At 42.1% G+C, this 25,834-nt stretch overlaps 1 protein-coding gene across 2 annotated transcripts in view; it reads left to right on the top strand.

Annotated features, from left to right (window-relative positions):
- Window positions 1–25,834, top strand: part of SH3RF3 (SH3 domain containing ring finger 3) — a 658,302-nt gene that overhangs the window by 382,782 nt on the left and 249,686 nt on the right. For both annotated transcript variants that reach the window (XM_075336430.1, XM_075336429.1), the window contains exon 3: window positions 438–533. In XM_075336430.1, the coding sequence (XP_075192545.1) occupies window positions 438–533 (96 nt within the window). The remainder of the gene's footprint in view (window positions 1–437; window positions 534–25,834) is intronic.

Raw genomic sequence — 25,834 nt, 5'->3', positions numbered from 1 at the left:
TCACTGGTCGCTGGTGAGATCTGCCTGATTGACAGCTCACCAGCGACCATGTAGCGACACATCAGCGATCCTGAACAGGTCAGATCGCTGGTGGGATCGCTGCAGCGTCGCTAAAGTGTGATGGTACCCTAAGGCACACCTGTGCAGTAATCCTGCTGTCTAATCAGCATCTTGATATGCCACACCTCTGAGGTGGATGGATTATGTTAGCAAAGAAGAACTGCTCACTAACACAGATTTAGACAGATTTGTGAACAATATTTGAGAGAAAAAGACATTTTGTGTTCATAGAAATCTGTTAGATCTATGAGTTCAGCTGATGAAAAATGGGAGCAAAAACCAAAGTGTTGCGTTTATGTTTCTGTTCAGTATGTATCAATTTTTATGCATATATATGTAAATGAAAAACCCATTGAAACATACATGTTGTTTTTCAGGATGAAATTTTGACAGTGATCAGACGTGTAGATGACAATTGGGCTGAAGGAATGCTGGGAGAAAAGATCGGGATCTTTCCCATTCTCTATGTCGAGGTGAGAAATCTTCATTCATGGACCACCATGTGGTACCAAGTGGTCAAACTATTATAAATCAGAGAATGAAATCAATTTTCTGGTACAGATATTGTCACTATTTGCTGTAAATGGTGACGTGAAATAGGCTGTAAAAATATGAAAAGTTACAAATAGACATAAGCAAATATATTCACGTGCAATTGAATATCTTACAAAACTCTGCAGTTGACAAAAATGTCTATTTTTTGTAATTTGCTTTTGTGCGGATTCAGCAATACGTCGGCTGCTGTCCGTTATTGTTCTGAGCTATAAAGGGCCATCAAAATGTTAAAAATACTCAGCTCACCCCCTGCTTTTCACCATCACCTGTCCAGTCCTTATTGCATCTTCTTTTCACCACTACTGAGCACTGAAATACCCAGGCCTCTGACGTTAGACCGTGACTTCCAGATATGAGGAGCCCTGTAAGGATTCTGCACATGCATGAGCAAGGTCACGGTGCATGTTGTGACATGAGCATATGAAGAACCCTTCTGGCTCTCATAAGAGTCAAAAGACTCAGCCTAGTGTTACGAGGCCCTGTGCGGGGATAAAAAGATGCAGTGAGAATCAGACAAGTGACGGTGAGTACCAGAGGGATTGGAAAGGTAAATGGTAAGGGGACTATAAGTATTTGCTTTATTTTTTACATATGATTGTCACGGGGTCCTTCTCCCATATCACACAATCAACAGAGTGAGAAATGGCTGTACAATCCAAAGATCATTTATTCCAAATAAATCAAATGATCCATAACATAATCCACAAAAAAAGAGGGTAAAATTGTTCAGTAGTGGCATAAATGTCCCCATCTCTCTGAGAAGTCCCAGCTTCTCCCAGAGGATCAATCCTTCTTCCTTAAAGTTCTCAAATAGACTGCCCAATTCTTCAGGTAAGCAGAGAATTTAGGTGGATCTCACGCCCCTCCCCCGACTTAGGAGCAAAAGCCTGGCAGGGGTGGAATTAAACCTGCAAATGGGACAATGTACACACAAGGAACACAGCATGGACAGTGAACCACGAGTGTCTGAGTCATTCCTCAATCGACCAGCAGGGCAAGTGTTTTGCAAATGCCCAGTCTGTCCACATCGATAACATCTCCTCTGTGTCAGACTCCTTCTAATGTGCATTCTAGAGAAGGCAGTAGGAGAGCCTGGTGACAAAGGCTGGAGTCCATACACTCCAACAGGGGCATCTATGGTGCAGGGGTCAGCGGTACACTCTGGTGGGGTTGGTGGTAACTCTTCTTCAGGTGGGATGGAATGCACAAAATGCACCGGACGAGATAGAGGTGCGTGGAGGTCCCTCCGAATCCTTGTGGGACAACTGGATTGCAGATGCCCAGGTTGTCCACACCCATAACATATCCTTTCTGTGATTCTCCCAGGGCATGGTCGGAACTGTTGGGGCCCAGAATTGGGAGCAGTGGTTGTCATCGGCCTGCTGCTGGGTGAAGGGGCAGATATAACCGGAGAGGGCAGGGGTGCAGGAGCAGGCTGTGGCTTATTGTCCAGAAGCATCCTTTATTGTGGTCGGATAGTAAGGGCCTCATCTGCCAGTGCTGCAGCTCCATCCAAGGTGCACGCCGTGTGTTCTTTGACCCATTCCCGTAATTCTGAAGGACACTTGTAAAGAAATTGTTCTATAAGAAATATCTGTATAATGTCTTCCACAGTGAAGGTGTCTTCTGCTTCCAGCCATCTCCGACATGCCTGGGACATCTTATGGGCACACATCCTAAATGTTCCCCCCATGGTGCATGGGAGGTATCAGAACTGTGCCCTATGTGAGTCTGGGGTGATGGCATGGTAATCCAGGATAGTCCGCTTTACAATGTTGTAATCCCGGTTCTGCTGTGAGTCAGTGGTGCGATAAGCCTCTGCCAGGCTTCCGTTCAGGAGTCCGACTAACAAACGCACCCAGCCAGAGTGGGGAACCTCCATCATGACACACTGCTGTTCAAAGTGCTTGAAGAACCCTTCCACATCTCCGGAAGCCTCATCAAATGGCTTGAAGTCCGCCCGGGTGATCCGTACAGGCTCCCAGATCGCTGGGTTTACGCTCCAACTCACATTATTCTCTATGTCGGACTCCATTTCTTCTTGTCTCCTCTGTGCTCAGCAACCAGCCTGCTCCTTATATTCCTGAGATACATTGGGGTCAAGAGCTGTCATCTCTTCTTTGAACCACACCACCCACTGGCTTTTTGGGGCAAGGATCCCCATCCCCAGTGTTTGTTGATCAGACATCTGGGAGGAGGTGGACTGGTTCTCACCCACAAGTAGATTAATTAAGGCTTCTTTCAGTCCCTGGTAGCTCAGGCCCAGATCTTTGGCTCTCTCCCTTAGACTGGAAGCAGTCCAGTTTCTGTATTTACTCTGTTGATGGATCTCCATTAGGCTGCGCTCTGTTGATCCCACCACTGCCACCATTTGTTACGGGGTCCTTCTCCCATATCACACAATCAACAGAGCGAGAAATGGCTGTACAATCCAAAGAGCATTTATTCCAAGCAAATCAAATGGTCCATAACATTATCCACAAAACAGAGGGTAAAATTGTCCAGTAGTGGCATAAATGTCCCCATCTCTCTGAGAAGTCCCAGCTTCTCACAGAGGATCAATCCTTCTTCCTTAAAGTTCTCAAATAGACTGCCCAATTCTCCAGGTAAGCAGAGAGTTTAGGAGGATCTCACGCCCCCTCCCCCGACTTAGGAACAAAAGGCTGGCAGGGGAGGAATTAAACCTGCAAATGGGACAATGTACACACAAGGAACACAGAATGGACAGTGAACCACGCCCAAACATTAACCCACACAAAATGGTACACAATCCACAATATTCCACCATCACAACGATTATTGTGCTTTTGTGGCCAAGTGCATAATAAGGGACATTACATTTGCAGTGAATAACGTCTCACACTTCCTGGGAAAATCTGTGTGAATCGAAGGAGTCGAATTTTGCCTAATCTGCTCCTCACTAGTTATAAAATGACTAAAATGTTAATATATCTTTATATATTTATTCAGATCTGTATATATCTTTATTTTATAACTGGGTTTTTAATTCCATCTCACATTTCGAAAGATTAAACTGTCCTAAGTTTGGGCCAGACACGTTAGATACTTTTGTCTAACAGTACATCACCTACCGGCTGGTTTACTTTTATACAAATATATTGCACCAAAATTTCAAAGCAAACTGTTGTATTATAACCATACCCCTTGTTGCTAAGTCTCTCGTCATGCTCTATGTCATGCTCCATTGTCAAATCAGGCATCAAAAGTGTCAGTATAGAGTATATGGTACAAGGCATGTACTCCAGTGTTTTGGTTCAATTTTAGCCATATTTCTAGCTCACCTTTGCCCTAGTCTATTGGATGCAAAATGATGCTTAACCCCTTCACCACCGGCCGATTTGTTTTTTTTTTTCGACATTCTTTTTCCGAGAGATTTTAACTTATTTATTTTATTTATAGAAGTTTTTTATTTTTCAGTCAATATGGTCACGTGAGGGCTCATTGTTTGCGGAACGAGCTGTACTTTTACATGAAACCATAAGTTTTACCATATAGTGTACTGGAAAAAGGCAAAAAAATTCCAAATGCGGAAAATTGAAAAAAGTGCGATAGCACTATTGTTTTTGAGATATGTTGTGTTCACTATATGGTAAAACTGATGTCTGGGTGTGATGCCTGAGGTCAGTGTGAGTTCGTAGACACCAAAGATGTATAGGTTTACTTTTATATAAGGGGTTATAAAAAATCAAAAGTTTGTCCAAAAAAAGGGGTGTATGTTTTACAACATATTCCATGACTCATAGTGTTCTCATTTTTGGGATCTATGGCTCAGTGACGGCTTTTTTTTTTTGCGTCTCAGGCTGCCGTTTTTAACTGTACCATTTTTGCGCAGATGCTACGTTTTGATCGCCTATTATTGCATTTTGCGCAAAATTTGTGGTGAGCAAATAATGTATTTTTGCCATCTGGAATTTTTTTGCCGCTACGCCGTTTAACAATCAGATTAATTGATTTTATATTTTGATAGATCGGGCATTTCTGAATGCGGCAATACCAAATCTGTGTATATTTTTTATTTTTTTTTAACCCTTTAATTTTCAATAGGGTGAAAGGGGAGTGATTTGAGCTTTTAGGTTTTTTTTGTTTGTTTTTTTAATGTTTTAAAACTTTTTTTTTTACTTTTTTTATTTTATTTTACTAATTCCCCTAGGGAACTATATGGATCAACAATCCGATCGCGCTGCCATATCTGCTGATCACAGCTATACAGCTGTAAACAGCAGTATGCTCATTTTCTGCCTCACTCAACTCCGGATCAAGTGAAACTGAAAGTAGTTCATGTGAGCTACAGGAGTCATCACATGACCCTGTGCTACCATGACAACCACCGGAAGTCACGTGATCACATCACGTGACTTCCGGTATTGGGCGGTAAGTAAATGTTTACCGCCGATGCCGTTATAATGGTGCTGTCACATATTGACAGCGCCATTTAAGGGGTTAAACAGCACGAGCAGATAATGATTCTGCTCATGCCTGGCAGGCAAACATCTCAGCTGTGAAAATCAGCTGAGATGTGCGCCGATTGCGGCAAGCTGCCGGCAGCAGACCGCGGGCAGTAACAGTATGACCGCTAGGACGTAAAATTACTGCCCGCGGTCGTTAAGGGGTTAATGGATCTGAAATGTACAGATGTATTATGTTTCAGCCATTTTGTTTTTGGCTTGCCCTTTTCACCTCTAGGCGTGTACACTCTTACCACATGAAGCAATCTCCAGTCCTTGAGGTCATTTACATTAATCACAACATTCCATTACTAAGCTTGGCCTAAGTCATGACTTTCCATTGTAACTGATCCTGGTCTACATGACACGCAGTAACCTTTAAATACATGTGTGACACGTAACAAATATTGTCAGATAAATAAAACAGTAATATATATATATATATATATATATATTCATATTGTATATACATACACAGAGTGCAATCACATTGTAGCTTTTAGCATAATTACTTTCTTTTTGAAGCAGCTATTCTTGCTAAAGGTTTTGAACACTGTAATACACACAGAAATGTCAAAATGTGTTCCCAATTTAGACTTGGCAATAGTAAACTCTGCTTTAATGCACTTAAAAAGCTTGGCTACGCTCTATTTATTTTTTGACAAATGTGCTGGAGATATTATTTTCTTGCTCTTACCAATATATAGGTATTACAGTGAACCTGACAGCGGATGCATGCTCCGCAATCCACAGGCAGCATGTATGAGGCTATGGCTGTATGATTTCAGCCAGGTATGTTTTTCTCTAAGGGGTACTTTGCACGTTGCGACATCGCTACTGCGATATCGTCGGGGTCAAATCGAAAGTGACGCACATCCGGCGCCGGTAACGACGTCGCAACGTGTACAGCCTAGATGCGCCGATAAATGATTGCAAAAGCGTCGTGAATCGGTTATCTGTGTAGCGTCGGACATTTTCATAATGTCGCACCAATAGGAGATACGATGTTGTTCCTCGTTCCTGCGGCAGCACACATCGCTGTGTGTGAAGCCGCAGGAGCGAGGAACATCTCCTTACCTGCCTCCACCAGCTATACGGAAGGAAGGAGGTGGGCGGGATGTTTACGTCCCGCTCATCTCCGCCCCTCCGCTTCTATTGGCTGCCTGCCATGTGACGTCGCTGTGACGCTGCACGACCAGCCCCCTTAGGAAGGAGGCGGGTCGCCGGCCAGAGCGACGTCGCAGGGCAGGTAAGTGCGTGTGAAGCTGCCATAGTGATAATGTTCGCTACGGCAGCTATCACAAGATATCGCATGTACAACGGGGGTGGGGACTATCGCGCTCGGCATCGCTATCATCGACTAGCGATGTCGCAGCGTGCAAAGTACCCCTAAACATTTAAAACCGCCATCAGCTTCTCCCCGCTTTCTCCCTTTCAGAGACGAGTCTCCCCCTTCATTGTATATATTGAGAGATCCATCACTCCAGGGCAGCCGGAGGGGAGAAGCCGCCGAGGATACACCTTTCTGACCAGTCTCCTATGCAGCTCATAAAATATGTTTTCTCTGAAACACCACAACCTTTGAGACGCAAATGTACATGAGTGAAATTATACAGCCAGTGTCTCATTCATGCTGCCCGCGGATCAGCTGTCAGGTTTCCTTGAAAAGTTCTTGTCCTGTTTGTCTTAGTATAACCGTCCTCACTGCACAGAACTTCAGATCTCAAAATAGCTGCTAGTGAAGGTTATGTGACCAGACCTGTCCTTTTAAAAAATATATGCAGGTGTCAAACATTCCCATCTCCAAGATCCTACCCCAATATGTAGTAGGCGTAATAATAGTAGCAAATACCTCCAATAAGAAATGTGGTATAGTTCTCCTGATATAGCCATGTCTCTTCCTTCATGTGCAGGGCATTACAGGAGCTTACATATCCATGGTTACAATCACGAGCTACCCTGTATACGTGGCCTTAACCATGGATACCTAAACTGCAATGCCCTGCACATGAGGTAAAAGACATAACTTTTCAAAAGAACTATACTACATTTCTAATTGGAGGTATTTGCTAATATTATTATTATTATACCTACTACATATTGCGATAGGATCTTAGAGATCGGAATACCCCTTTAAAGGTTTTTAATCCTTTTCAAAGTGCTGTAACTGGAATTTTCATATAACAAGAGCTGCAGACCTTTTATTTGTGCAAGAAATTGTTCGAGGAAAGCTTTATGCAAACAGCCGAGTTGGTTTCCATTGAAAACCAAGATATCTCCCTGTGGTAGCAAATGAGGGGAGGGCAAGAATTCACTGATGTTATTACTGTATTTTGTGATGTTATTATAATATATTATGTATTATGAGGTTTTGAACCAACTTGATTCAGCAACATAGAAGAAAAAACTTGCTTATAGCAGATTCTGGGAGTAGAGGCATAATTTTTTAAAATACTTGCATACTAAACTATATAATGCATTCTGCCATAGAAATTTGTCTTCGATTAGAGAAAAGTCTCTAGTTTTATTCCACAAAGACTGAGTGTGGTAATGCAGGTCGTTCTCTGATAAAAACAAACCAAACAAACAGAACAAAAACAGTCCATAAGCAGGGGCATAACAAACATGGTCGCAGGGATCGTGACTGTGAATGGGTCCGGGGATGCAGGGGGGCTCGCCGACCCCAGCACCTGTCTCAGCTGGATGTGCGTCCAATGAGGCTATATACCAGGATGGATACATGATGGGGCCATATATACCAGAATGGGACATGATGGCACCATATATACCAGGATGGGGACATGATGAAGCTATATATACCAGAATGGGGATATGATGTTGCCATGTATACCATGATGGGGCCATATATACCAGGATGGGGACATATACCAGCATGGGGTAATGATGGGGACGTTTATACCAAAATGGGACATAATGGAGCCATATATATCAAGATGAGGCCATGATTGGGACATACACCAGCATGCAGCCATGATGGGTCACATATATACAAGCATGGGCCATGATGGGGACATATGTACCAGCTTGTAGTCATGATGGGGTCATACAACAGGGTGGGGGACATATTTACCAGGATTTGGCCCATGATGGGGGGACATTAATACAAGATGGGAGGCTCATTACTACACAATTAAGGGGACTGGGGGCAACATGTATGTCTTTATAGGATGTTGAAGCTACAATGGCCCAAATGTGGGGTGGGGCCCAGATCAAACTTTGCACTGGGGTCCATCGGACTCTAGTTACGCCACTGGCCAAAAGTGTGAAAATGACAAGCAGACTCTTTAAGACCTGATCCTCCCCTTTAAGAAACATTGAATGAAAAGGAAATTGTAATAAAACTTAAAGTTTAAAATACTACCTGTATGGCTACTATACTGTGGATGTCTTGACCCCATGTTAGATTAAGCAAACCCCCTTACCATTATGGCTGTGGAAAGCTCTTTGAATGATTAATGAGATGCCCATAGGAATATTACTACTACCAATCCGTAATGTTTCCAATGGAGTGGTGACAGTCATTGAAACAATGAGCATTGTTTGCCAACTTACAATGTAGTGCTTAAATCCAAGGTTCACACATCTCACATTTATGTTTAGTATTTCTAAGCTGTACTGGTACCACATACCGTAAGCCTCAAAAGTACACCCTATTGTTAATTAGGTAATTTTTATTTTGGTTCTTATCTTTTTAAACAATAAAATCAAAACACCTCTCTTCCCCCATACTCAAAACTGACATACAATATAGATATTAAAACATAAAGCTAGGTATATGAGGCACAACTATTATAATGCTTATCAAACTTTTATTATATCCTAAATTATCAGAAAAACTAGGTAGACTTCCATTAATATTGAACCAGTTCATTTTGTCTACATATTCCCATAAGGAAGGTGATTGTGCCTGAAAACATTTTTTGGCTATAGGATTTTTTTTCAATGTACAACATCCTAGTCGCTACCAACTTTATCAGTTTTATAGTGTGAAGTTTGTCTATCTCGGGATGGTAGAGTGGACAAGTCATACACATGATTCATTAAATTCTTTTAATAAGAAACAAGTAAATCCTGAGTACATCAGTTCAGCGTCTTGTCTTTCCATCTGTTACATATAGAAGAGTACTTCAAGCCTATCTTGAACATAAATTGAGGAGATTTTTATACTCTGTGTATCTCATCCAGTTGATACAACCTATGAGATTCACTTAAGGCCTCTTTCACACGTCCGTGTCTCCGGTACGTGTTTGGTTCGTTTCCTCACGTACCGGAGACACGGGCACATGTAGACCCATTAAAATCAATGGGTCTGCCCTCACGTGCGTGTTCTGCCATGGTCCGTGTGGAGCATATGTGTGCCCATGTGCTCCACACATAGACATGTCCTGTTTTCTCCGGCATCACGGGTGTCACACGGAACGCAAACGTACCACACGGAGGTGTTCCATGTGACACGCGCCCGAGAAAACACACGTGTCTGAGAAAAAAATAACAAAACTTTACTCACCTTCTCCAGCACTGCTGTCTCTGCTCATTGCATATTCACTTCACTGCGGCCGGAAGCTGCAGCGGCGACGAGTCGGCAGGACCGGAGACCAAAGATCAGCACCACGGACAGCGAAGCCAGGGACAGGTGAGCAGAAAGTTCCCGTTCTCCGTGTGTTATCACGGATAACACACGGAGAACACACGTTGTGCCATAAACACGGCTCACGGAGGGCAATACGCACCTTTGACACGTCCGTGAAAAACGTGCGTGATTTTCACGGACATGTGAAAGAGGCCTAACACAAAGTACAAGAACCTTTTAAGAATTTCTTGCCGTTCACTGTTTTCAATTTTCCTTAAAGCACCACTCCAGCATATTTTTTTCAGCGCTGCAATGGTGCTTTACATCTAAGTCTCCAGTTTGTCATTTTGAGAATTTAGTGTTCCATTTGCCATTATCTTTATTTTCCAATGATGTTCTTAAATTTCCAATTCCTGAACCCCTACAGACTAGCTAGTTGCAGTAGCATGCCTCCCATCTGGAGGTAATTTTTGTAAAACCTTTAATGCTTACAATATGAGATATCCCGGCATTGCCACCAGGTTTTGTTGATCAAGAATAAAGTAGAAATAAGTTTAGGATTAGATTTGAACCTCTGTGACTCCAGGCCTACAAACAAGTTATTGATGTTGAGATAGTAGCTAATCATTGCCTTGACGGAGTGCCCCAACCTTTTAGTTGCTTCGATATAGTAGTTACCTGTGTTTCAGTCAGTTACTTTGCCCTCCTCTCTAGAACTGTGCTAGGGTACTTGTCTAATTCCTTCCATGCCTCTGTTCCATTTTAGCTCTTTAACCCCTTCAGCACCCGGCAATTTTCTGTTTTTCATTTTAATTTTCTCCTCCCTTTCTTCCAAGAGCCATACATTTTTTATTTGTCCTTCAACATAGCCATTTGAGGGCTTGTTTTTTTGCGGGATGAGTTGTACTTTTGAATGACTTCATCAATTTGACAATATAGTCTACTGCAAATGGGGAAAAAATGTAAAAAAAAATGCAATTCCACGATTGTTTTTTGTTTTGTAATATTTACCATGCTCACTATATGGAAAAACTGACCTGGCAATATGATTCCTAAGGCCAGTATGAGTTCATAGATACCAAACATGTATAGTTTTTTGTTTATTTAATTGGTAAAAAAACAGAAATTTGTTCATAAAATGGCGCTTTAGTCACCATTTTCCAAGGAAGGTAATATTCTTATTTTTTTGGATCTGGGGCTGTGTCATGGCTTATTTTTTGCACCCAGAGCTGACGTTTCTACAAATACCATTTTTGGGTAGATGTGATGTTTTGATTGCGTCTAATTGCTTTTTATTCCATTTTTGCAGCAGCCATGAAAACATATTTATGTTGTTTAGACTTTTACTTTACATTACATTGTTTACCAAGCAGATTAATTTATTGTATATTTTGATAGCTTGGACATTTCTGAACTCAGTAATACCAAATATGTGTATTTTTCTATGGTTGTATTTTCAATGGGTCAAAAGGGGAGTGATTTGTACTTTTATGTTGTAATTTTTATTTTTTTTTAAACTTTTTTTAAACATTTTTTTTTTACTAGTCACCTTAAAGGGAACCTGTCAGCTGCAATATGCACCCAGAACCACAAGCAGTTCTAGGTGCATATTGCAAATTCCTGCATAACGGTCTCTGTATACACTAGCATAGATAAAAAAGTATTTCTAAAGATCTTTTATCATATGCTAATGAGTGAGTGGACTAGTCACAAGTGTGTTATTTCCCCTGACTAGTCCACCCTCTGAGCATGGTAGCATTCCCACAGGGGTGTGCTAACATGCTACTCAATCTAGCATCACCAGCGGTGACATGTGTACCTGTGTCTGCTGTCTCCACTGTTCATAAGTCCCAGCACTTCCAGTCATGCGCACTACACCTCGCTAAAGCTGGGATGCATACAACTGGCTTCATACTGCACATGACCGGAAGTGTCGGGGACTTCTGAACAGCGGTGACAGCAGACACAGGTACGTGTGTCACCGCTGGTGATGCTGCATTGAGTAGCATGTTAGCACATCTCTGTGGGCACACTAACATGCTAAGAGGGTGGACTAGTCGGGGGATATAACGCCCTTGGAACTAGTCCCTGCGCTCATTAGCATATGATAAAAGATTTTTAGAAATACTTTTTCTAAAGATCCCTTTATCTATGCTACTATGTACAGGAACAGTTAGGCAGGGATTAGCAATATGAACCCAGAACTGCTCGTGGTTCTGGGTGCATATTGCACCTGACAAGTTCACTTTAAGGGGCTTGAAGCTGTGATACTCCGACCACGTGTGCTGTATAGACCAGTGTATCAGCACCGCTCTGAATAGCATAGATGCTGTCTTCCTGTGTAACTTGCTGATGATTTGGGACCAAAGTCTTCAAAATGGCGCACACGGTTCATGAATTTAGTGCAAAATAAAGAACGCTCTTTTCTTGAGTTTAAACAGGTTTTTTTGCAGCTATTTAGCACTAAAGTCACAAATTCTTTAAAAAGTTGCAAGAGTAAGCCAGATTGAAAACTCCTTTAGGAACCTTTTTCCAGGAGGGGACTGTAGTGCCCCCCCCCCCCACAAACAACATTAGTTTGCATAAAACATCTGTATAACCAAGCTTGTGGAAGAAAAAGAAAATAATACTTAAGTTCTGGATTGTCCATAGACTTATATGTCCGAGCAGTCCACGGTTTTTCCTGTGCTAATGAAGCGTCCCTGAACCCTTCAGGGCACTACTAGGTACATCCTGACAAAGATGCAGGGCCTACCCCCAAGGACCTGGAAGACCAGTGCCAGTACCACCAAAACACACAACATCCCCAGTTTCCCACTCCCAACCAGGGTGACTGACTAGTCTGGGACCCAATGAATGGCCACCCAGGGGTGGAGCCACTCCAGTCCACTAGACAACAACCAGGTGGATGGGACAGACAGGAAAGTAGCCCGGTAGTGACAGTCGAATGGAACGGACGTGTCTTGAGACAGGGTCATGTAGCAGTGACCTAGATGGTGTAGGAGAGTGGTTGCCAGAGAGGGTACAGCCAGGTACCCCTGAAACCAGAGCACCGACGGAGCACAGAGTTCTAGGTCAGGCGAACGCTTCAGGCTACCTGACAAAGACCTGCACAGTGAGGGGACCTTCAAGGACCTCACTGACCCAAGAATCCGGGGGCACCAGCTATAAAGATTGAGCCAGGGACTGGAACAGAACACCGACCCTACAGGATTCACACTGCCCGCTGTACGGACGAGAGACTGCCGACAGACAGTAGGGGACCCACAGACGCTCCAAGCTACAGGGTTCCACCAACCAGTGAGAGGTTCCGGGGAAAGAGGCCACCAGGTTACCACACCAGCCCTGGAACAAAAGGGACCAGGGGTGTGAACCTGCCGTCCTCAGAGCCTCAGCTCAACACCACTGTGAGTAAACAGACGTTGCACTGCATCCCAATCGTGTGGTCTCCCTCCTTTCTGTGCCGCCCACCACCAGTGGGCTCTTATATACAGCATTCTAACATGCTGTATATAAGAACCCAGGCCGCTGTGTAAAACACAAAAATAACTTTATAATACTCACCTAACGGTCGCACTGCGGTGGATTCTAATCATATGGGCATCTCTGCTGTCCGTTGCCGGCGCCACCTCTCTTGGCCATCTTTGTCGTCCTTCTTCTGTAGCCTCGGTGCATGACGCGTCCTACGTCATGCACATACGCCGGCATTGGGGTCCTACACAGGCGCACTTTGATCTGCTCTGAGCAGGGCAGATCAAAGCATTGCAGATCAAAGCGCGACGGTGAGGTGAGTATTATAAAGTGCTTTTTGTGTTTTACACAGCGGCCTGGGCTCTTATATACAGCATGTTAGAATGTTGTATATAAGAGCCCACTGGTGTTGGCCGCTGCATATAGGCCAAAAACCTGGTGACAGGTTCCCTTTAATCCAAGGTTCCACTGTAATATATTAAAATGTCACTCCCTCCCCCAGAGATATTTTAAAGGGAATCTGTCATCAGGTTTTTACTATGTAAGCTGAAGACAGCATGCTGCAAGGGTTAAAGAATGGAATTCAGGGATTCCTGTCTTGAACTGTTGCTTATTTGCTAGCTTTGTTTAACCAGCAGGACTTGTCTTTGCTTAGACTACAATGTCATCTTCCTCTCTGAAGAGGCTATATGCATATTCAATTTCCCAGAGAAACATACAAGGTGATTAAGTCTCCTCATAAGGTCATGATGTCACCTGGTGTGTCACTTTCCACAAGAAGAAACTTTAAAAGTGGCGTTACACGCAACGCTATATTGTGCGATCGCATGAGCGATCGTACCCGCTCCTGTTGTTTTTGCGTCACGGGCAATTCATTGCCCGTCTCGCACAAAGTCGTTAAACCCCCGTCACACGTACTTACCTCCCTAACGACGACGTTGTGGGCGGAAAACATCCTCTTCCTGAAGGGGGAGGGACGTTCGGCGTCACAGCGACGTCACACAGCGGACATCCAATAGAAGTGGAGGGGCGGAGATGAGCGGGACGTAACATCCCGCCCACCTCCTTCCTTCCTCATTGCCGGCGGGATGCAGGTAAGCTGTGTTCGTTGTTCCCGGGGTGTCACACGGAGCGATGTGTGCTGCTATGGGAATGACAAACAACCGGCGCGCAGAAGGAGGAACGACATTATGGAAATAAACGACGTGTCAACGAGCAACGATGAGGTGAGTATTTTTGCTCGTTAACAGTCGTTCGAAGGTGTCACACGGTACGACATCTCTAACGATGCCGGATGTGCGTCACGAATTCCGTGACCCCGCCGACATATCGCACGATATATCGTACCGTGTAACGCCGCCTTAACACATAGATCCTAAGATTTACACAAAAACCCAAATGTAAGCATCCAACGCAGAGCGCAAGTATACATGAGCCGAGCCTTACTGCAGTCTTTTGGTTGGAAGAATAAACAAATCAACAGCAGGTCAAGAATTGGTTTTATTTAGTTTTTACACCTTCCCTTGTGTAGTAAAAGGTATTAGACGACTTTATTCTTCGGGTCAGTGCTATTACAGCGACACCAGATTTATATAATTTGTTTCTGTTTGGCTGCTAAAAATAGTTTTTACTTCCATATTTTGAGAGCTATCGTTGTTCTGTATTGCTGCCAAAAGAGTCATGTGAGGGCTTGTTTTTTACGGGAAAAGTTGACTTATTTATTAGTACCATTTTCAGGCACATAATGTTTTTTGATTATTTTATATTCCTAGTTTTAGTAAGCAGAATGAACATATAACATCAATTCAGGAATTGCCTTTTTTAATACCATTCACCGTTTGGTATAAGTGATAATACAAGTTTATTCTTCAGATGAGTACAATTACAGCAATACCATGTTTATGCTGTTTGTTATGTTTTGATGGTTTTGCCCAATAAAAACTATTTTATATAAAAAAGAATTGTTTTTGCATTGCTATATTTTGAGAACTATAACTTTTTTATTTTTCTACTGATGAAACTGTTTGGCAGCTTGCTTTTTGTGGAAGGAGATGACAATTTTATCAATACCATATTTATTTAAATTCATCTTTTTGATTGCTTTTTATTCAACTTTTTTCGGCAACTTGATGAAAAAGCATAGTTTTTTTGCCGCAATTTTTTTTTCTTTTTATGGTTTCACTGAAGGCATTAAATAGTGTGACAGTTTTTTAAAGGTCGGGTTGTTGCGGACTTGGCAATATGTGTACTTTTTTGTTTACTTTTGTTTTGACATAAATATAAGTATTTACTGGTATATTGTTCTTTAACATTTTTTCTTTCGTTTGGTACTCTTTTAAGATATTTTTAACTTTTTTTCCTTTTGTTTACTTATGTATTTACTTAGTTCTTGTATGGGACTTTAATTTTCATTATTCTGATCGTCGTTATAATGTATTGCCATGCTCCAACATGCACCGTTATGATGTACTTATACATCATGACTTGGGAACCAGTATCCAATCATGATGTACGTCAATTGTTATGGAGGAGTTAACAAATAAACCTTTATTATTTACTATTTTTAAAATGTGTGCTTTGTATACTTCTCTAGCCTCCCTCCACCTGTCTTCAGTAACGTCATGGCGTGTTTGAATAAAGTCAACCTCAAACCATAGATGTCCATAAATGTAGTCATGTTTAATAATCATAAATGACACAGGAAGTAAACTATTAAACACGCTTACTGAAATGTAGTTAATATTTCGTACAAAAGCCTTTGTTGGTGATGACAGCTTCAAGACACCCCCTGTATGGAGAAACTGGTCGCGTGCATTGTTCAGGTGTGATTTTGGTCCATTCTTGCACACAAACCCTCTTCAACTTCTGAAGGTTCTGTGGGCTCCTTCAATGAACTCTGAACTTTAGTTACTTTGATAATTTCCTATTAGATTCAGGTTAGGTGATTGGCTGGGCCATTCTAACAGCTTTATTTTCTCACTCTGAAACCAATTGAGAGTTTCCTTTACTGTGTGTTTGGGATCATTGTATTGCTGAAATGTCCACCCTTGTTTCATCTTCATCACCGTGGTAGATGGCAGCAATTTTTTTTTATCAAGAATGTCTCTGTACATGTGTCCATTCATGAATCATTCAATTATCTAAAGTTTGCCAGTACCATACGCTGAAAAACAGCCCCGCGCCACGATATTCCCACCTACAAACCTTACTGTTGGTATGATGTGTTTGTGGTGATATGCAGTACCTTTTGGCCTCCAAAAATTGTGTGTATTAGGGCATCCAAAGAGTTTAATTTTGGTCTCATCTGATGAGTCTTTATTCTCACAGGCTTGTCTAAATGTTGATGAGCAAACTTTAAACACACTTGAACTTGCTTTTTGTTCCACAATAGAGTTTTGTGTGACAAGTGAGCGTACAGGTCATGGTGGTTAATTACTTACTGTTTTCTTTAGAACAGTTGTACCTGCTGATTATAGGCCTGTAGCTCTCTACAGGTGGTTCTTGGCTCTTGGACAACTCTTTTGATAATTATTTTAACTCCTCTGTCTGAAATCTTATGGGTAGCCCTTGATTGTGGTTAGGTTATGGGGAAATTATATTCTTTCCACTTCCAGATTATGACCCCAATATTGCTTCAGTAGTTTAGGATGGCAGAATTGCTTTCTAATGACTGATAGATTTCAGCTGGTGTCTTGACTTTCCATGGCTTTTTGCACCTCTCTTTCATCATGTGTTCAATACTTTCTCCTGTCATGTCTGTCTCCTATATAATTTCTCATTATTAAAAACAGGAGAGAACAAAGCGCAATTGGGCCTTTACTGAGAGATGGGGAGGATTTATACACAGGGGAACCTCACCTAGTCAGGTTGTGGGAGCCACAACCAACTGAAAACATATAGGAAAAATGGTTGCTACAGACCCAGATATAAGGCTGTAGACTGGAGATAGTGGGTGAACTGTCCTGCGCTGCCATGAAGAGATGAATCAGGAAGGTGGAAATATGTGCTCTATTCAACGCATTTCAGAGACAGGTTCCTTCATCAGGAAAATCACAGTTCAATTGTGATTTTCCAGATGAAGGAACCTGTCTCTGAAACACGTTGAATTAATCACATATTGGTACTTTCCTGATTCATCTTTTCATAGCAGCGTGTGCGGTTCACCCACTAACTCCATTTTATTTCTCATTATTACACACCACTAAATTAATGGACATCTATGCTTTAAATTTTTCGCCTGTGTGGATTGGATGGGTTGTTACTGACATCTGGTAAGAAATTCATGTCAATAGCATCTTTAGAAATATATTTACTTAAAAAATTGGTGACATGTTCAATACTTATATTACCTGCTGTATATTTTATTTATAGCTTGAACTTCTTTGTATGTATAAAACTTTACAAACTTTACATATTTTTTTTTACTTCATTATCATGTTTTCATTCACATCATTTTAAATGCCATTTTTTAGAACAAATAATTATGTCGGTATTGATATGGTAATGGAAGCCTTCCCCACCTCCTGCACCCAGGATACTTTTGTTACAGCATAATTACTCCAGAGCTTTGATTCCACAAAGTTGTGAACAATAGATCTTCACAAAAAGACTTCATTAATAGAGGGTTTGTTAGTTAATTGCTTTGTGCAAAAGTGGACCAATTAGCCCACAAGAAGACTTGTTATTAACCAGACCAGCAGAATAACATTACTTCTTTGATAACTGCAAAGGAGTGAATATTATAACTTCGATATAGAGAGACTAACACTCTCCAGTCATAATCATCACATTATACTGTTGTATAATGCAAAGGCCACTACAAAATTTCAATAACTTCATGAATAGTTGAACATGGACAGTTATGGACTGAGGAGGCAAGGGCTCGCTCATGACATTGACTCTGGGGGCAGTTCAGCTATATGCAAATATTACATTACCCTCTTTCTTTTTCAATGCTTCAATATAATAATAAAATAAGTAGTTTGTTGAATGAATCAATGCATGTATAATGAGATGCTGCTTTTCTCTGCACACAGTGAATTAAATGCACTGGGCCAACTACTGCTCATGTTAGGGGGTAAGTAACTTACTTCTGTACAAGGGACCATCGGGGGATTCATTGTTTCCCCTGTGGGCCAGTCCAAGCTTAGACATGGGCAGCAGATTCCCTCCAATAACTGACACAATCCTGTAATGGCATTCTGTAAGTGGTCGCCTGGCAGATCTACAATGGCTACCACTGAAAGACTTAGCACTAGACACTCAGCTTACAAGATCTCAGAATTTGCTCTGGCCTTCACCCTTTAACCCTTGAAAAAGGATCTGGACTTAAACAGGGGCCTCTGTGCTGGGGCCATGGAATACGCTGCTGTTTGGTGGAGCATGCTTACAGGAATGGTCAGGTAGTCGGGTCTGAACCAAGAAGGCACCAAATGTACAGAATCAGAATACGTAAGAATAGTCAGGAACACAAGCCAAAGTAAACACAAAGAACAATATTACAAGGACCTCAACAGACAGGAAGTAGGCAGAGGAGAACAAGACTATCTCTACTGTAGTAGTTTCCAGCAGTAAGCTGGAGCTTAAATAGGTTGTCCACTACTTTTACATTGATGGCCTAGCTTTAGGATAGGTCATCAATTTTTTATCAGCCGGACCCTGACTCCCCATCCATCTGCTGACAAACTGTTCTCAGTGGCAGCGGCAGTGTTGGCGGCCGGAAATTCTCAGTTCCGGAGCTGCCCCATCAACTGTTAGCAGCTGCGGCCGAGTACTGTATATCTACCTCCCATTCAAATCTTTAGGAGGCGGATGTGCAATATCCAGCCAAGGCCTTTCTCAGAAGATGGGGCAGCTCCGAAACTGAGCATTTCCAGCCGCCTGCTGCAGCTGCCGACACTGAGAACAACTCTTGGCAGAGGTGTTGGATGTCAGAGCCTGGCCGATCAGACATTAATAACCTATCCTAAGGATAGGCCATCAATGTTAAAGCAGTGGGCAACCTCTTTAAGAAGCTGATAATTTCAGTTTGACACCCATAATGTCAGTCAGCAAGTCCTAGCCACCTTAAGCTAAATGGTTGAATAGAGCCTGTTCCGTCCAGAGCTTCTGCTTCCAACTTCTCTTCTATCAAAAGAACTGCTGTAGAATGAATACGATGGAGCCTGGCGACAGAAGAAGACATCACAGGAGCAGGTCCTGATGGAGATGTGACAGCAGAGCAGGTTTTATAGGCTGTATAACATAATTAAGATCTGGTCTGGCATAACGTGACATTGACACGATAGGATGGCATTAAAAACATAGTTTATCAGGTGTATAATATCTCGGTGAGAAGTTTTTCTTTAGCTGTGTAATGCATGCTTTCTTGAAGTTGAATGCTATCATCATTAGATCTTCTGATAAGTGATCTGTAAGGTGCGCTAATGTAAAAAAGTGTATCCATGTGACAGGATGCCTTTAAAGCTACAAATCAATGAACTATTGAGTAAAGCATAAAAGCTAACTGTTACATTATCCTCTTAGACAATAGCTTGGAATATACCATTTTAGCGATTCACCCATAATGAAGGTCTTTTTGTGTTTCATAAGATGCCATTTCTCCAAACAACTTTTTTATGAATCCCGATTTTGCTTGACAGTTGAAGATAGATTGCAATGGATTTTGTGGCAGAAAGCCTACATTTATGTTGCTCATCACCATCTTCATCTTGACCCTAATGGCATAATTGAGATTATCAAGAACAGCTCTTAGAACAGAGGGAGGCTTTTATTGACTTGTCAGACAATAACTTGTGTGATTACTTCTTCAAATTGTCTTTTACTAAAGGTCATCTTAGCAAATACCAATTTAAAGCCTCATTTCATCTTTCCAATGTTTTACTACCACAAATATACAGAAATAGTTCTTATTCTGCCTCTGCACATTTTTGCTAATGACCACGCGATGAATGATAGAAGTCAATCAGCGTACTTTATAGGCATGGGCCTGTTGACAAACTTAGCAGCACTTTGGGTAGAGTTGAATGGTGTATTGCATGCTAAACTTGTTTTAAAATGTTAACTTCTGCTACATTTCTGTTAACATTTATATAAAATAGTTTTATTACAGAAAAGTCCTACTAGATCACCGGGTCAATGGTTTATTTTGTCTTTGTTGGAATTGCATAAGATCAGTGTATTAACCCTTGTCTGGTCCCATGAACAAAAATCACTAATTGCACCAATCTGCATCGATCACATTGACCCCATGGTACTAGACAAGGGTAAAAGGAAGCCGGTCACATACTTTCTCATGCTGTTTTTATGTACTCAATGAGGCCTATTATTTTGACCCCTATGGAATATTCACTTTGTATAGATTTTCCCATTAATTGTATAATAGTATATCAATTCAGCAACTCCTGATGTAGGAGAATAGACCTCTTCAAATTTAGAGAATATAGCAATCAGAGGTTAAAATTTAACTTTTAATCTATTGTATTAAAATCCTTTTAGACTAAAACATTAACCCAAAGTTCTCTGGATTGCTGTCGTTACACAGCCCTCACAGGTCCAGAGAACCTATGACATAACAAACCAATCAAAAAAAAAACACAATAAACACAAAACAAAATTGAGTATGATGGTTAACACTCCAATAAGGACAGTGGTCCAATATGAGTATATAAAAAATCATCAAAAACAACTCAATATAATAAACATATAGTGCGCGGTAATCCTCAAAGAGGAATTTGCCAATTCAAAATTTATAGAGTGAGTTAGGATTGATCTCACCCATTCTTGCAGCTTGGGGTGCAGAAGGCTTCCTCTATACGGGTCCACACAGCGTCAGCTGGCCCTATACTGACCCTAGAAGACCTTCATAATGTCTAACACCCCAAAGCTTCTGCTCTTACAAGAACAGACCACATCTAGTCCTCTCTTGTGCCCCTACAATATTCCTGGCCCTCGTCCCGACGCGTTTCATCAATTCCGACTCATCAGGGGACTTCAGTATTGCATTTAGAGGTAACAGGTCCTACACCCAGACTCACATAGGAGGATCCTATGTGAGTCTGGGTGTAGGACCTGTTACCTCTAAATGCAATACTGAAGTCCCCTGATGAGTCGGAATTGATGAAACGCGTCGGGACGAGGGCCAGGAATATTGTAGGGGCACAAGAGAGGACTAGATGTGGTCTGTTCTTGTAAGAGCAGAAGCTTTGGGGTGTTAGACATTATGAAGGTCTTCTAGGGTCAGTATAGGGCCAGCTGACGCTGTGTGGACCCGTATAGAGGAAGCCTTCTGCACCCCAAGCTGCAAGAATGGGTGAGATCAATCCTAACTCACTCTATAAATTTTGAATTGGCAAATTCCTCTTTGAGGATTACCGCGCACTATATGTTTATTATATTGAGTTGTTTTTGATGATTTTTTATATACTCATATTGGACCACTGTCCTTATTGGAGTGTTAACCATCATACTCAATTTTGTTTTGTGTTTATTGTGTTTTTTTTGATTGGTTTGTTATGTCATAGGTTCTCTGGACCTGTGAGGGCTGTGTAACGACAGCAATCCAGAGAACTTTGGGTTAATGTTTTAGTCTAAAAGGATTTTAATACAATAGATTAAAAGTTAAATTTTAACCTCTGATTGCTATATTCTCTAAATTTGAAGAGGTCTATTCTCCTACATCAGGAGTTGCTGAATTGATATACTATTATACAATTAATGGGAAAATCTATACAAAGTGAATATTCCATAGGGGTCAAAATAATAGGCCTCATTGAGTACATAAAAACAGCATGAGAAAGTATAATATGTATAAGTATAATAGTATAGCACATTACCTAAATAGCCATAAGGAAATGTATAACCAATACAAACTACAACCTACAAATTGGTGATAAATACACTTTTAGGGTTATTTTAAACATATAATTCCTATTGTTTTCTTTCAGTTGTTTAAAGGGAATCTTTCAGCATGTTTTTGCTACCTCTTCTAATAGCAACATGATGTCGGCAAAGAGATCCTGAATCCAACAATGTATCACTTAGATTACTGGCTGCAGCCGTTCTGACAAAATCAAAGATTTTAGTTTTAGCATGTAGCAGATAACAAGCTGCCCCCACCCATACAAGGCTTTCAGTGTACATTTTCACAGACAGAAGTTGCTAATCACAGAAGGGGCAGGGGCAGACTTCAGCTCACATGCTCCTGAGCCCACTAATGGTAAAGCTACTAAATCTTAAACTAACATTGCAGATAAAAAAAAACTAATTTTGTGATAAAGAGAGACATGGCTGTAATCTGTATGTTAACCCTTACAGTATGCTGTCTTCAGATTACATAGCAAAAACCTGCTGACAGATTCCCTTTAATGGTGTTTTCCTTTTTTGCATTTTTTATGTTACTGAATTTACAGCGTAGCATTAAATGCTCCTACAGACATGGAGGCATTTTTTTTATTGTTCTTGTGTTTGTATTTTTTATATGCAGGATGCTTTAAAGTATTTTTTTGGGACTTGAAAGACTCATTTAAAAAAAACAACAACTCCTAAACACACATATACAATAAAAAAAGGATTTTTTTAAGCCAAAAAGCAAAAAAAAGAGCCATGTCTAATAAAAGTCTACATGTGGCTCATAATTCAGAGTTAAGGCCGCTTTTCACGCTGCGACATCGCTCAAGCGATCACTTTGGGGTCACGGAATTTGTGACGCACATCCGGTCACTTTAGCAATGCCGTTGCGTGTGACACGCCTTTGAGTGATTTTGCATCGTTGCAAAAACGGGCAAAATCGCTCATCGGTGACATGGGGGTCCATTCTCGAATATCGTTGCTGCATTAGTAACGATGTTGTTCCTCATTCCTGTGGCAGCACACATCGGTATGTGTGACGCCGCAGGAACGAGGAACCTCTTCTTACCTGCCTCCCGCCCGCAATGCGGAAGGAGGGAGGTGGGTGGGATGTTCGTCCCGCTCATCTCCGCCCCTACGCTTCTATTGAGCGGCGATTCAGTGATGCAGCTGTGACGCTGAACGAACCGCCCCCTTAGAAAGGAGGTGTTTCGCCAGTCACAGCGACGTCGCAGGACAGGTAAGTAGTGTGACGGGTCTGGGCGATGTTGTGCGCCACGGGCAGCGATTTGCCCATGTCACACAACTGATGGGGGTGGATACCTACGCTAGCGATATTGGTCACGATATCGCAGCGTGTAAAGCGGCCTTTAAGGCTCATGCGCACGTAACTGCTGAATATTCTGCAGCGATTTGACAGCAAATGTGCGCTTCAAATCGCTGCAGAAGGAATGCAGTATTTGTGTTAAAGAAAGCTGATTTCACACGCTCAGGATGCTGCCCCCACCATAGACAGAGTGGAAGCTGCATCCAGAACGCACAAATAATTGACATTCTGCTTTTATGAACGCACGGATTTGGGTCAAAATTTTAGCACCCAAATCGCTGCAATCATAAAAGCAACATGCGCACGAAGCAACGTGCGGATGGATTATGCACAATCTACATAGATTGTGCAGGGGACGCAGGACGCATGCCTTTACGCTGCAGTGCTAAACGCAGCGTAAATGCATGTAATTACGCAATGTGCGCACACAGCCTTATTATATTTGTACTAGAATTGTGACGATATACTAAAAAATTTCCAATGATATCCTAATTATGGAGTGGGTGAAGTTTTTAAAGATATTAGAATTCTCTTTGCACATTGTACAGTTCAGATTGAACTTTCCAGTTTCCTATATTTATTATTTTAATATTGTTTAGTTCTTGTTTTTCTTGAAGACAGAAATGGCTCTAATGGTACTTTAATAGTACAGTTTTTTCGCTTTATAAGACGCACCTGATTATAAGACGCACTCCCAAATTTGGTGAAGGAAATGAGAATTTTTTTTTTTTAATGTTAAATGGGGTCCATCTTGTAATGCGAGTGTCCCTCTAAAAAATAATATAGGGTATATGTCCCTCATAGCCCCCCATCCTAAAATTAGCCCCCTGAATCTGGATATGGCCCCTTATATTGAATATAGCCCCCTTGTGATGGCACACGTTCCCCTGTGCTGCCTATGGCCCCCTATGGATTGCACACGTTCCCTGTGCTGCCTATGGCCCCCTATGGATTGCATGCACTCCCCTGTGCTGCCTATAGCCCCCTATGGATTGCATAGGTTCCCCTGTGCTGCCTATGGCCCCCTATGGATTGCATACATTCCCCTATGCTTCCTATGGCCCCTTATGGATTGCATACATTCCCCTGTGCTGCCTATGAATTGCACACGTTCCCCTGTGCTGCCTATGGCCCCCTATGGATTGCATACATTCCCCTGTGCTGCATATGGTCCCCTATGGATTGCACACGTTCCCCTGTGTTGCCTATGGTCCCCTATGGATTGCATATGTTCCCCTGTACTGCCTATGGCCCCCTATGGATTGCACACGTTCCCCTGTGTTAGATAGCGCCCCCATGCTGCTGCCCATGGCCCCTATAGATCGCACAAGTCCCCCTGTGTTATATATCGCCCCCATGGTGCTGCCCATGGCCCCTATATAGATCGCACAAGTCCCCCTGTGTTAGATATTGCCCCCATAGTGTGCTGCCCATGGCCCCTATATAGATCGCACAAGTCCCCCTGTGTTAGATATCGCCCCCAGGCTGCTGCCCATAGTAAAATAAAACACTCTTTCCTTACCTCCTGCAGCGCTGATCTCCCTCCTGTCTCCCTCCGTGCTTCTCTTCCTCCACTTCCTGGTTCTTGGTGCCGGTCATATGATCGGCACAGCAGACTGAGATCTCTGCGTGCCTGATCACAGTGGAAGCAGGGACACCGGGGAGAAACGCTGGAGGGGGTAAGCTTTTTTATTTTAGAATGAGTAGCAGCATGGGGGCCATATCTAACATAGGGGGGCATGTGCCATCACAGGGGGGCACAGAGACATATAATATGCAGCGCTCCCCCAACCCGTCACTGCGGTGCGATTTCAGCACCACCGGAGATGGACAGCGGCTGTGCATATTATATGAGGGGAGCAGGAGATCAAGGCCGCAGCCCGCAGCATTCACCTGCCCCCAGCAGTGCCCCCACCTCCCCTGGACCCTGCAGTGTGTATATATATATATATATATATATATATATATATATATATATATATATATATATACCCCCCATATATTCGGCTTATAAGACGCACCCCCTACTTTCCCCCAAAATTTGGGGGAACAAAAGTGCGTCTTATAAAGCAAAAAATACGGTAATTAAATTGATACATTTGGTGAAGAAATTTGTTTTTTGTTCTTTTCTAATCACCATTTGATGTTTTCTGCTACGTAATTGGATTTCGGTGCACAGAGGCCGGACTGTACACAGGCTCTTCTCCCTGTTTGTGATTCCCCGGCCCTTCCTTCTGCCTCTGGTCTTTTAATAAGAGGTGACTGCTAAGGTTTCAAAGAGAGGAGGCAGGTCTTTCACAGACCGCAGGCAGGAGGAAAGGCAGTGAATCACTGACAGGGAGGAGAAGACCTGGTGTGTAGTCTGGCCTTTGTGCACCAAAATCTAATTAGTAAAAACTTAAAATTGTGATTAAAGAAGAAGAAAGCTGGTCTGTTTACCAACGGTATCAATTTGTTCAAAATTACAGCACATGTCTTTACTTTATATTACAAAATCTTGCTGACAGGTTCTCTTTA

The sequence above is a fragment of the Anomaloglossus baeobatrachus genome, chromosome 2 (assembly GCF_048569485.1).
Source record: "Anomaloglossus baeobatrachus isolate aAnoBae1 chromosome 2, aAnoBae1.hap1, whole genome shotgun sequence".
Taxonomy (NCBI): domain Eukaryota; kingdom Metazoa; phylum Chordata; class Amphibia; order Anura; family Aromobatidae; genus Anomaloglossus; species Anomaloglossus baeobatrachus.
This window is presented reverse-complemented; position numbering and strand designations above follow the sequence as displayed.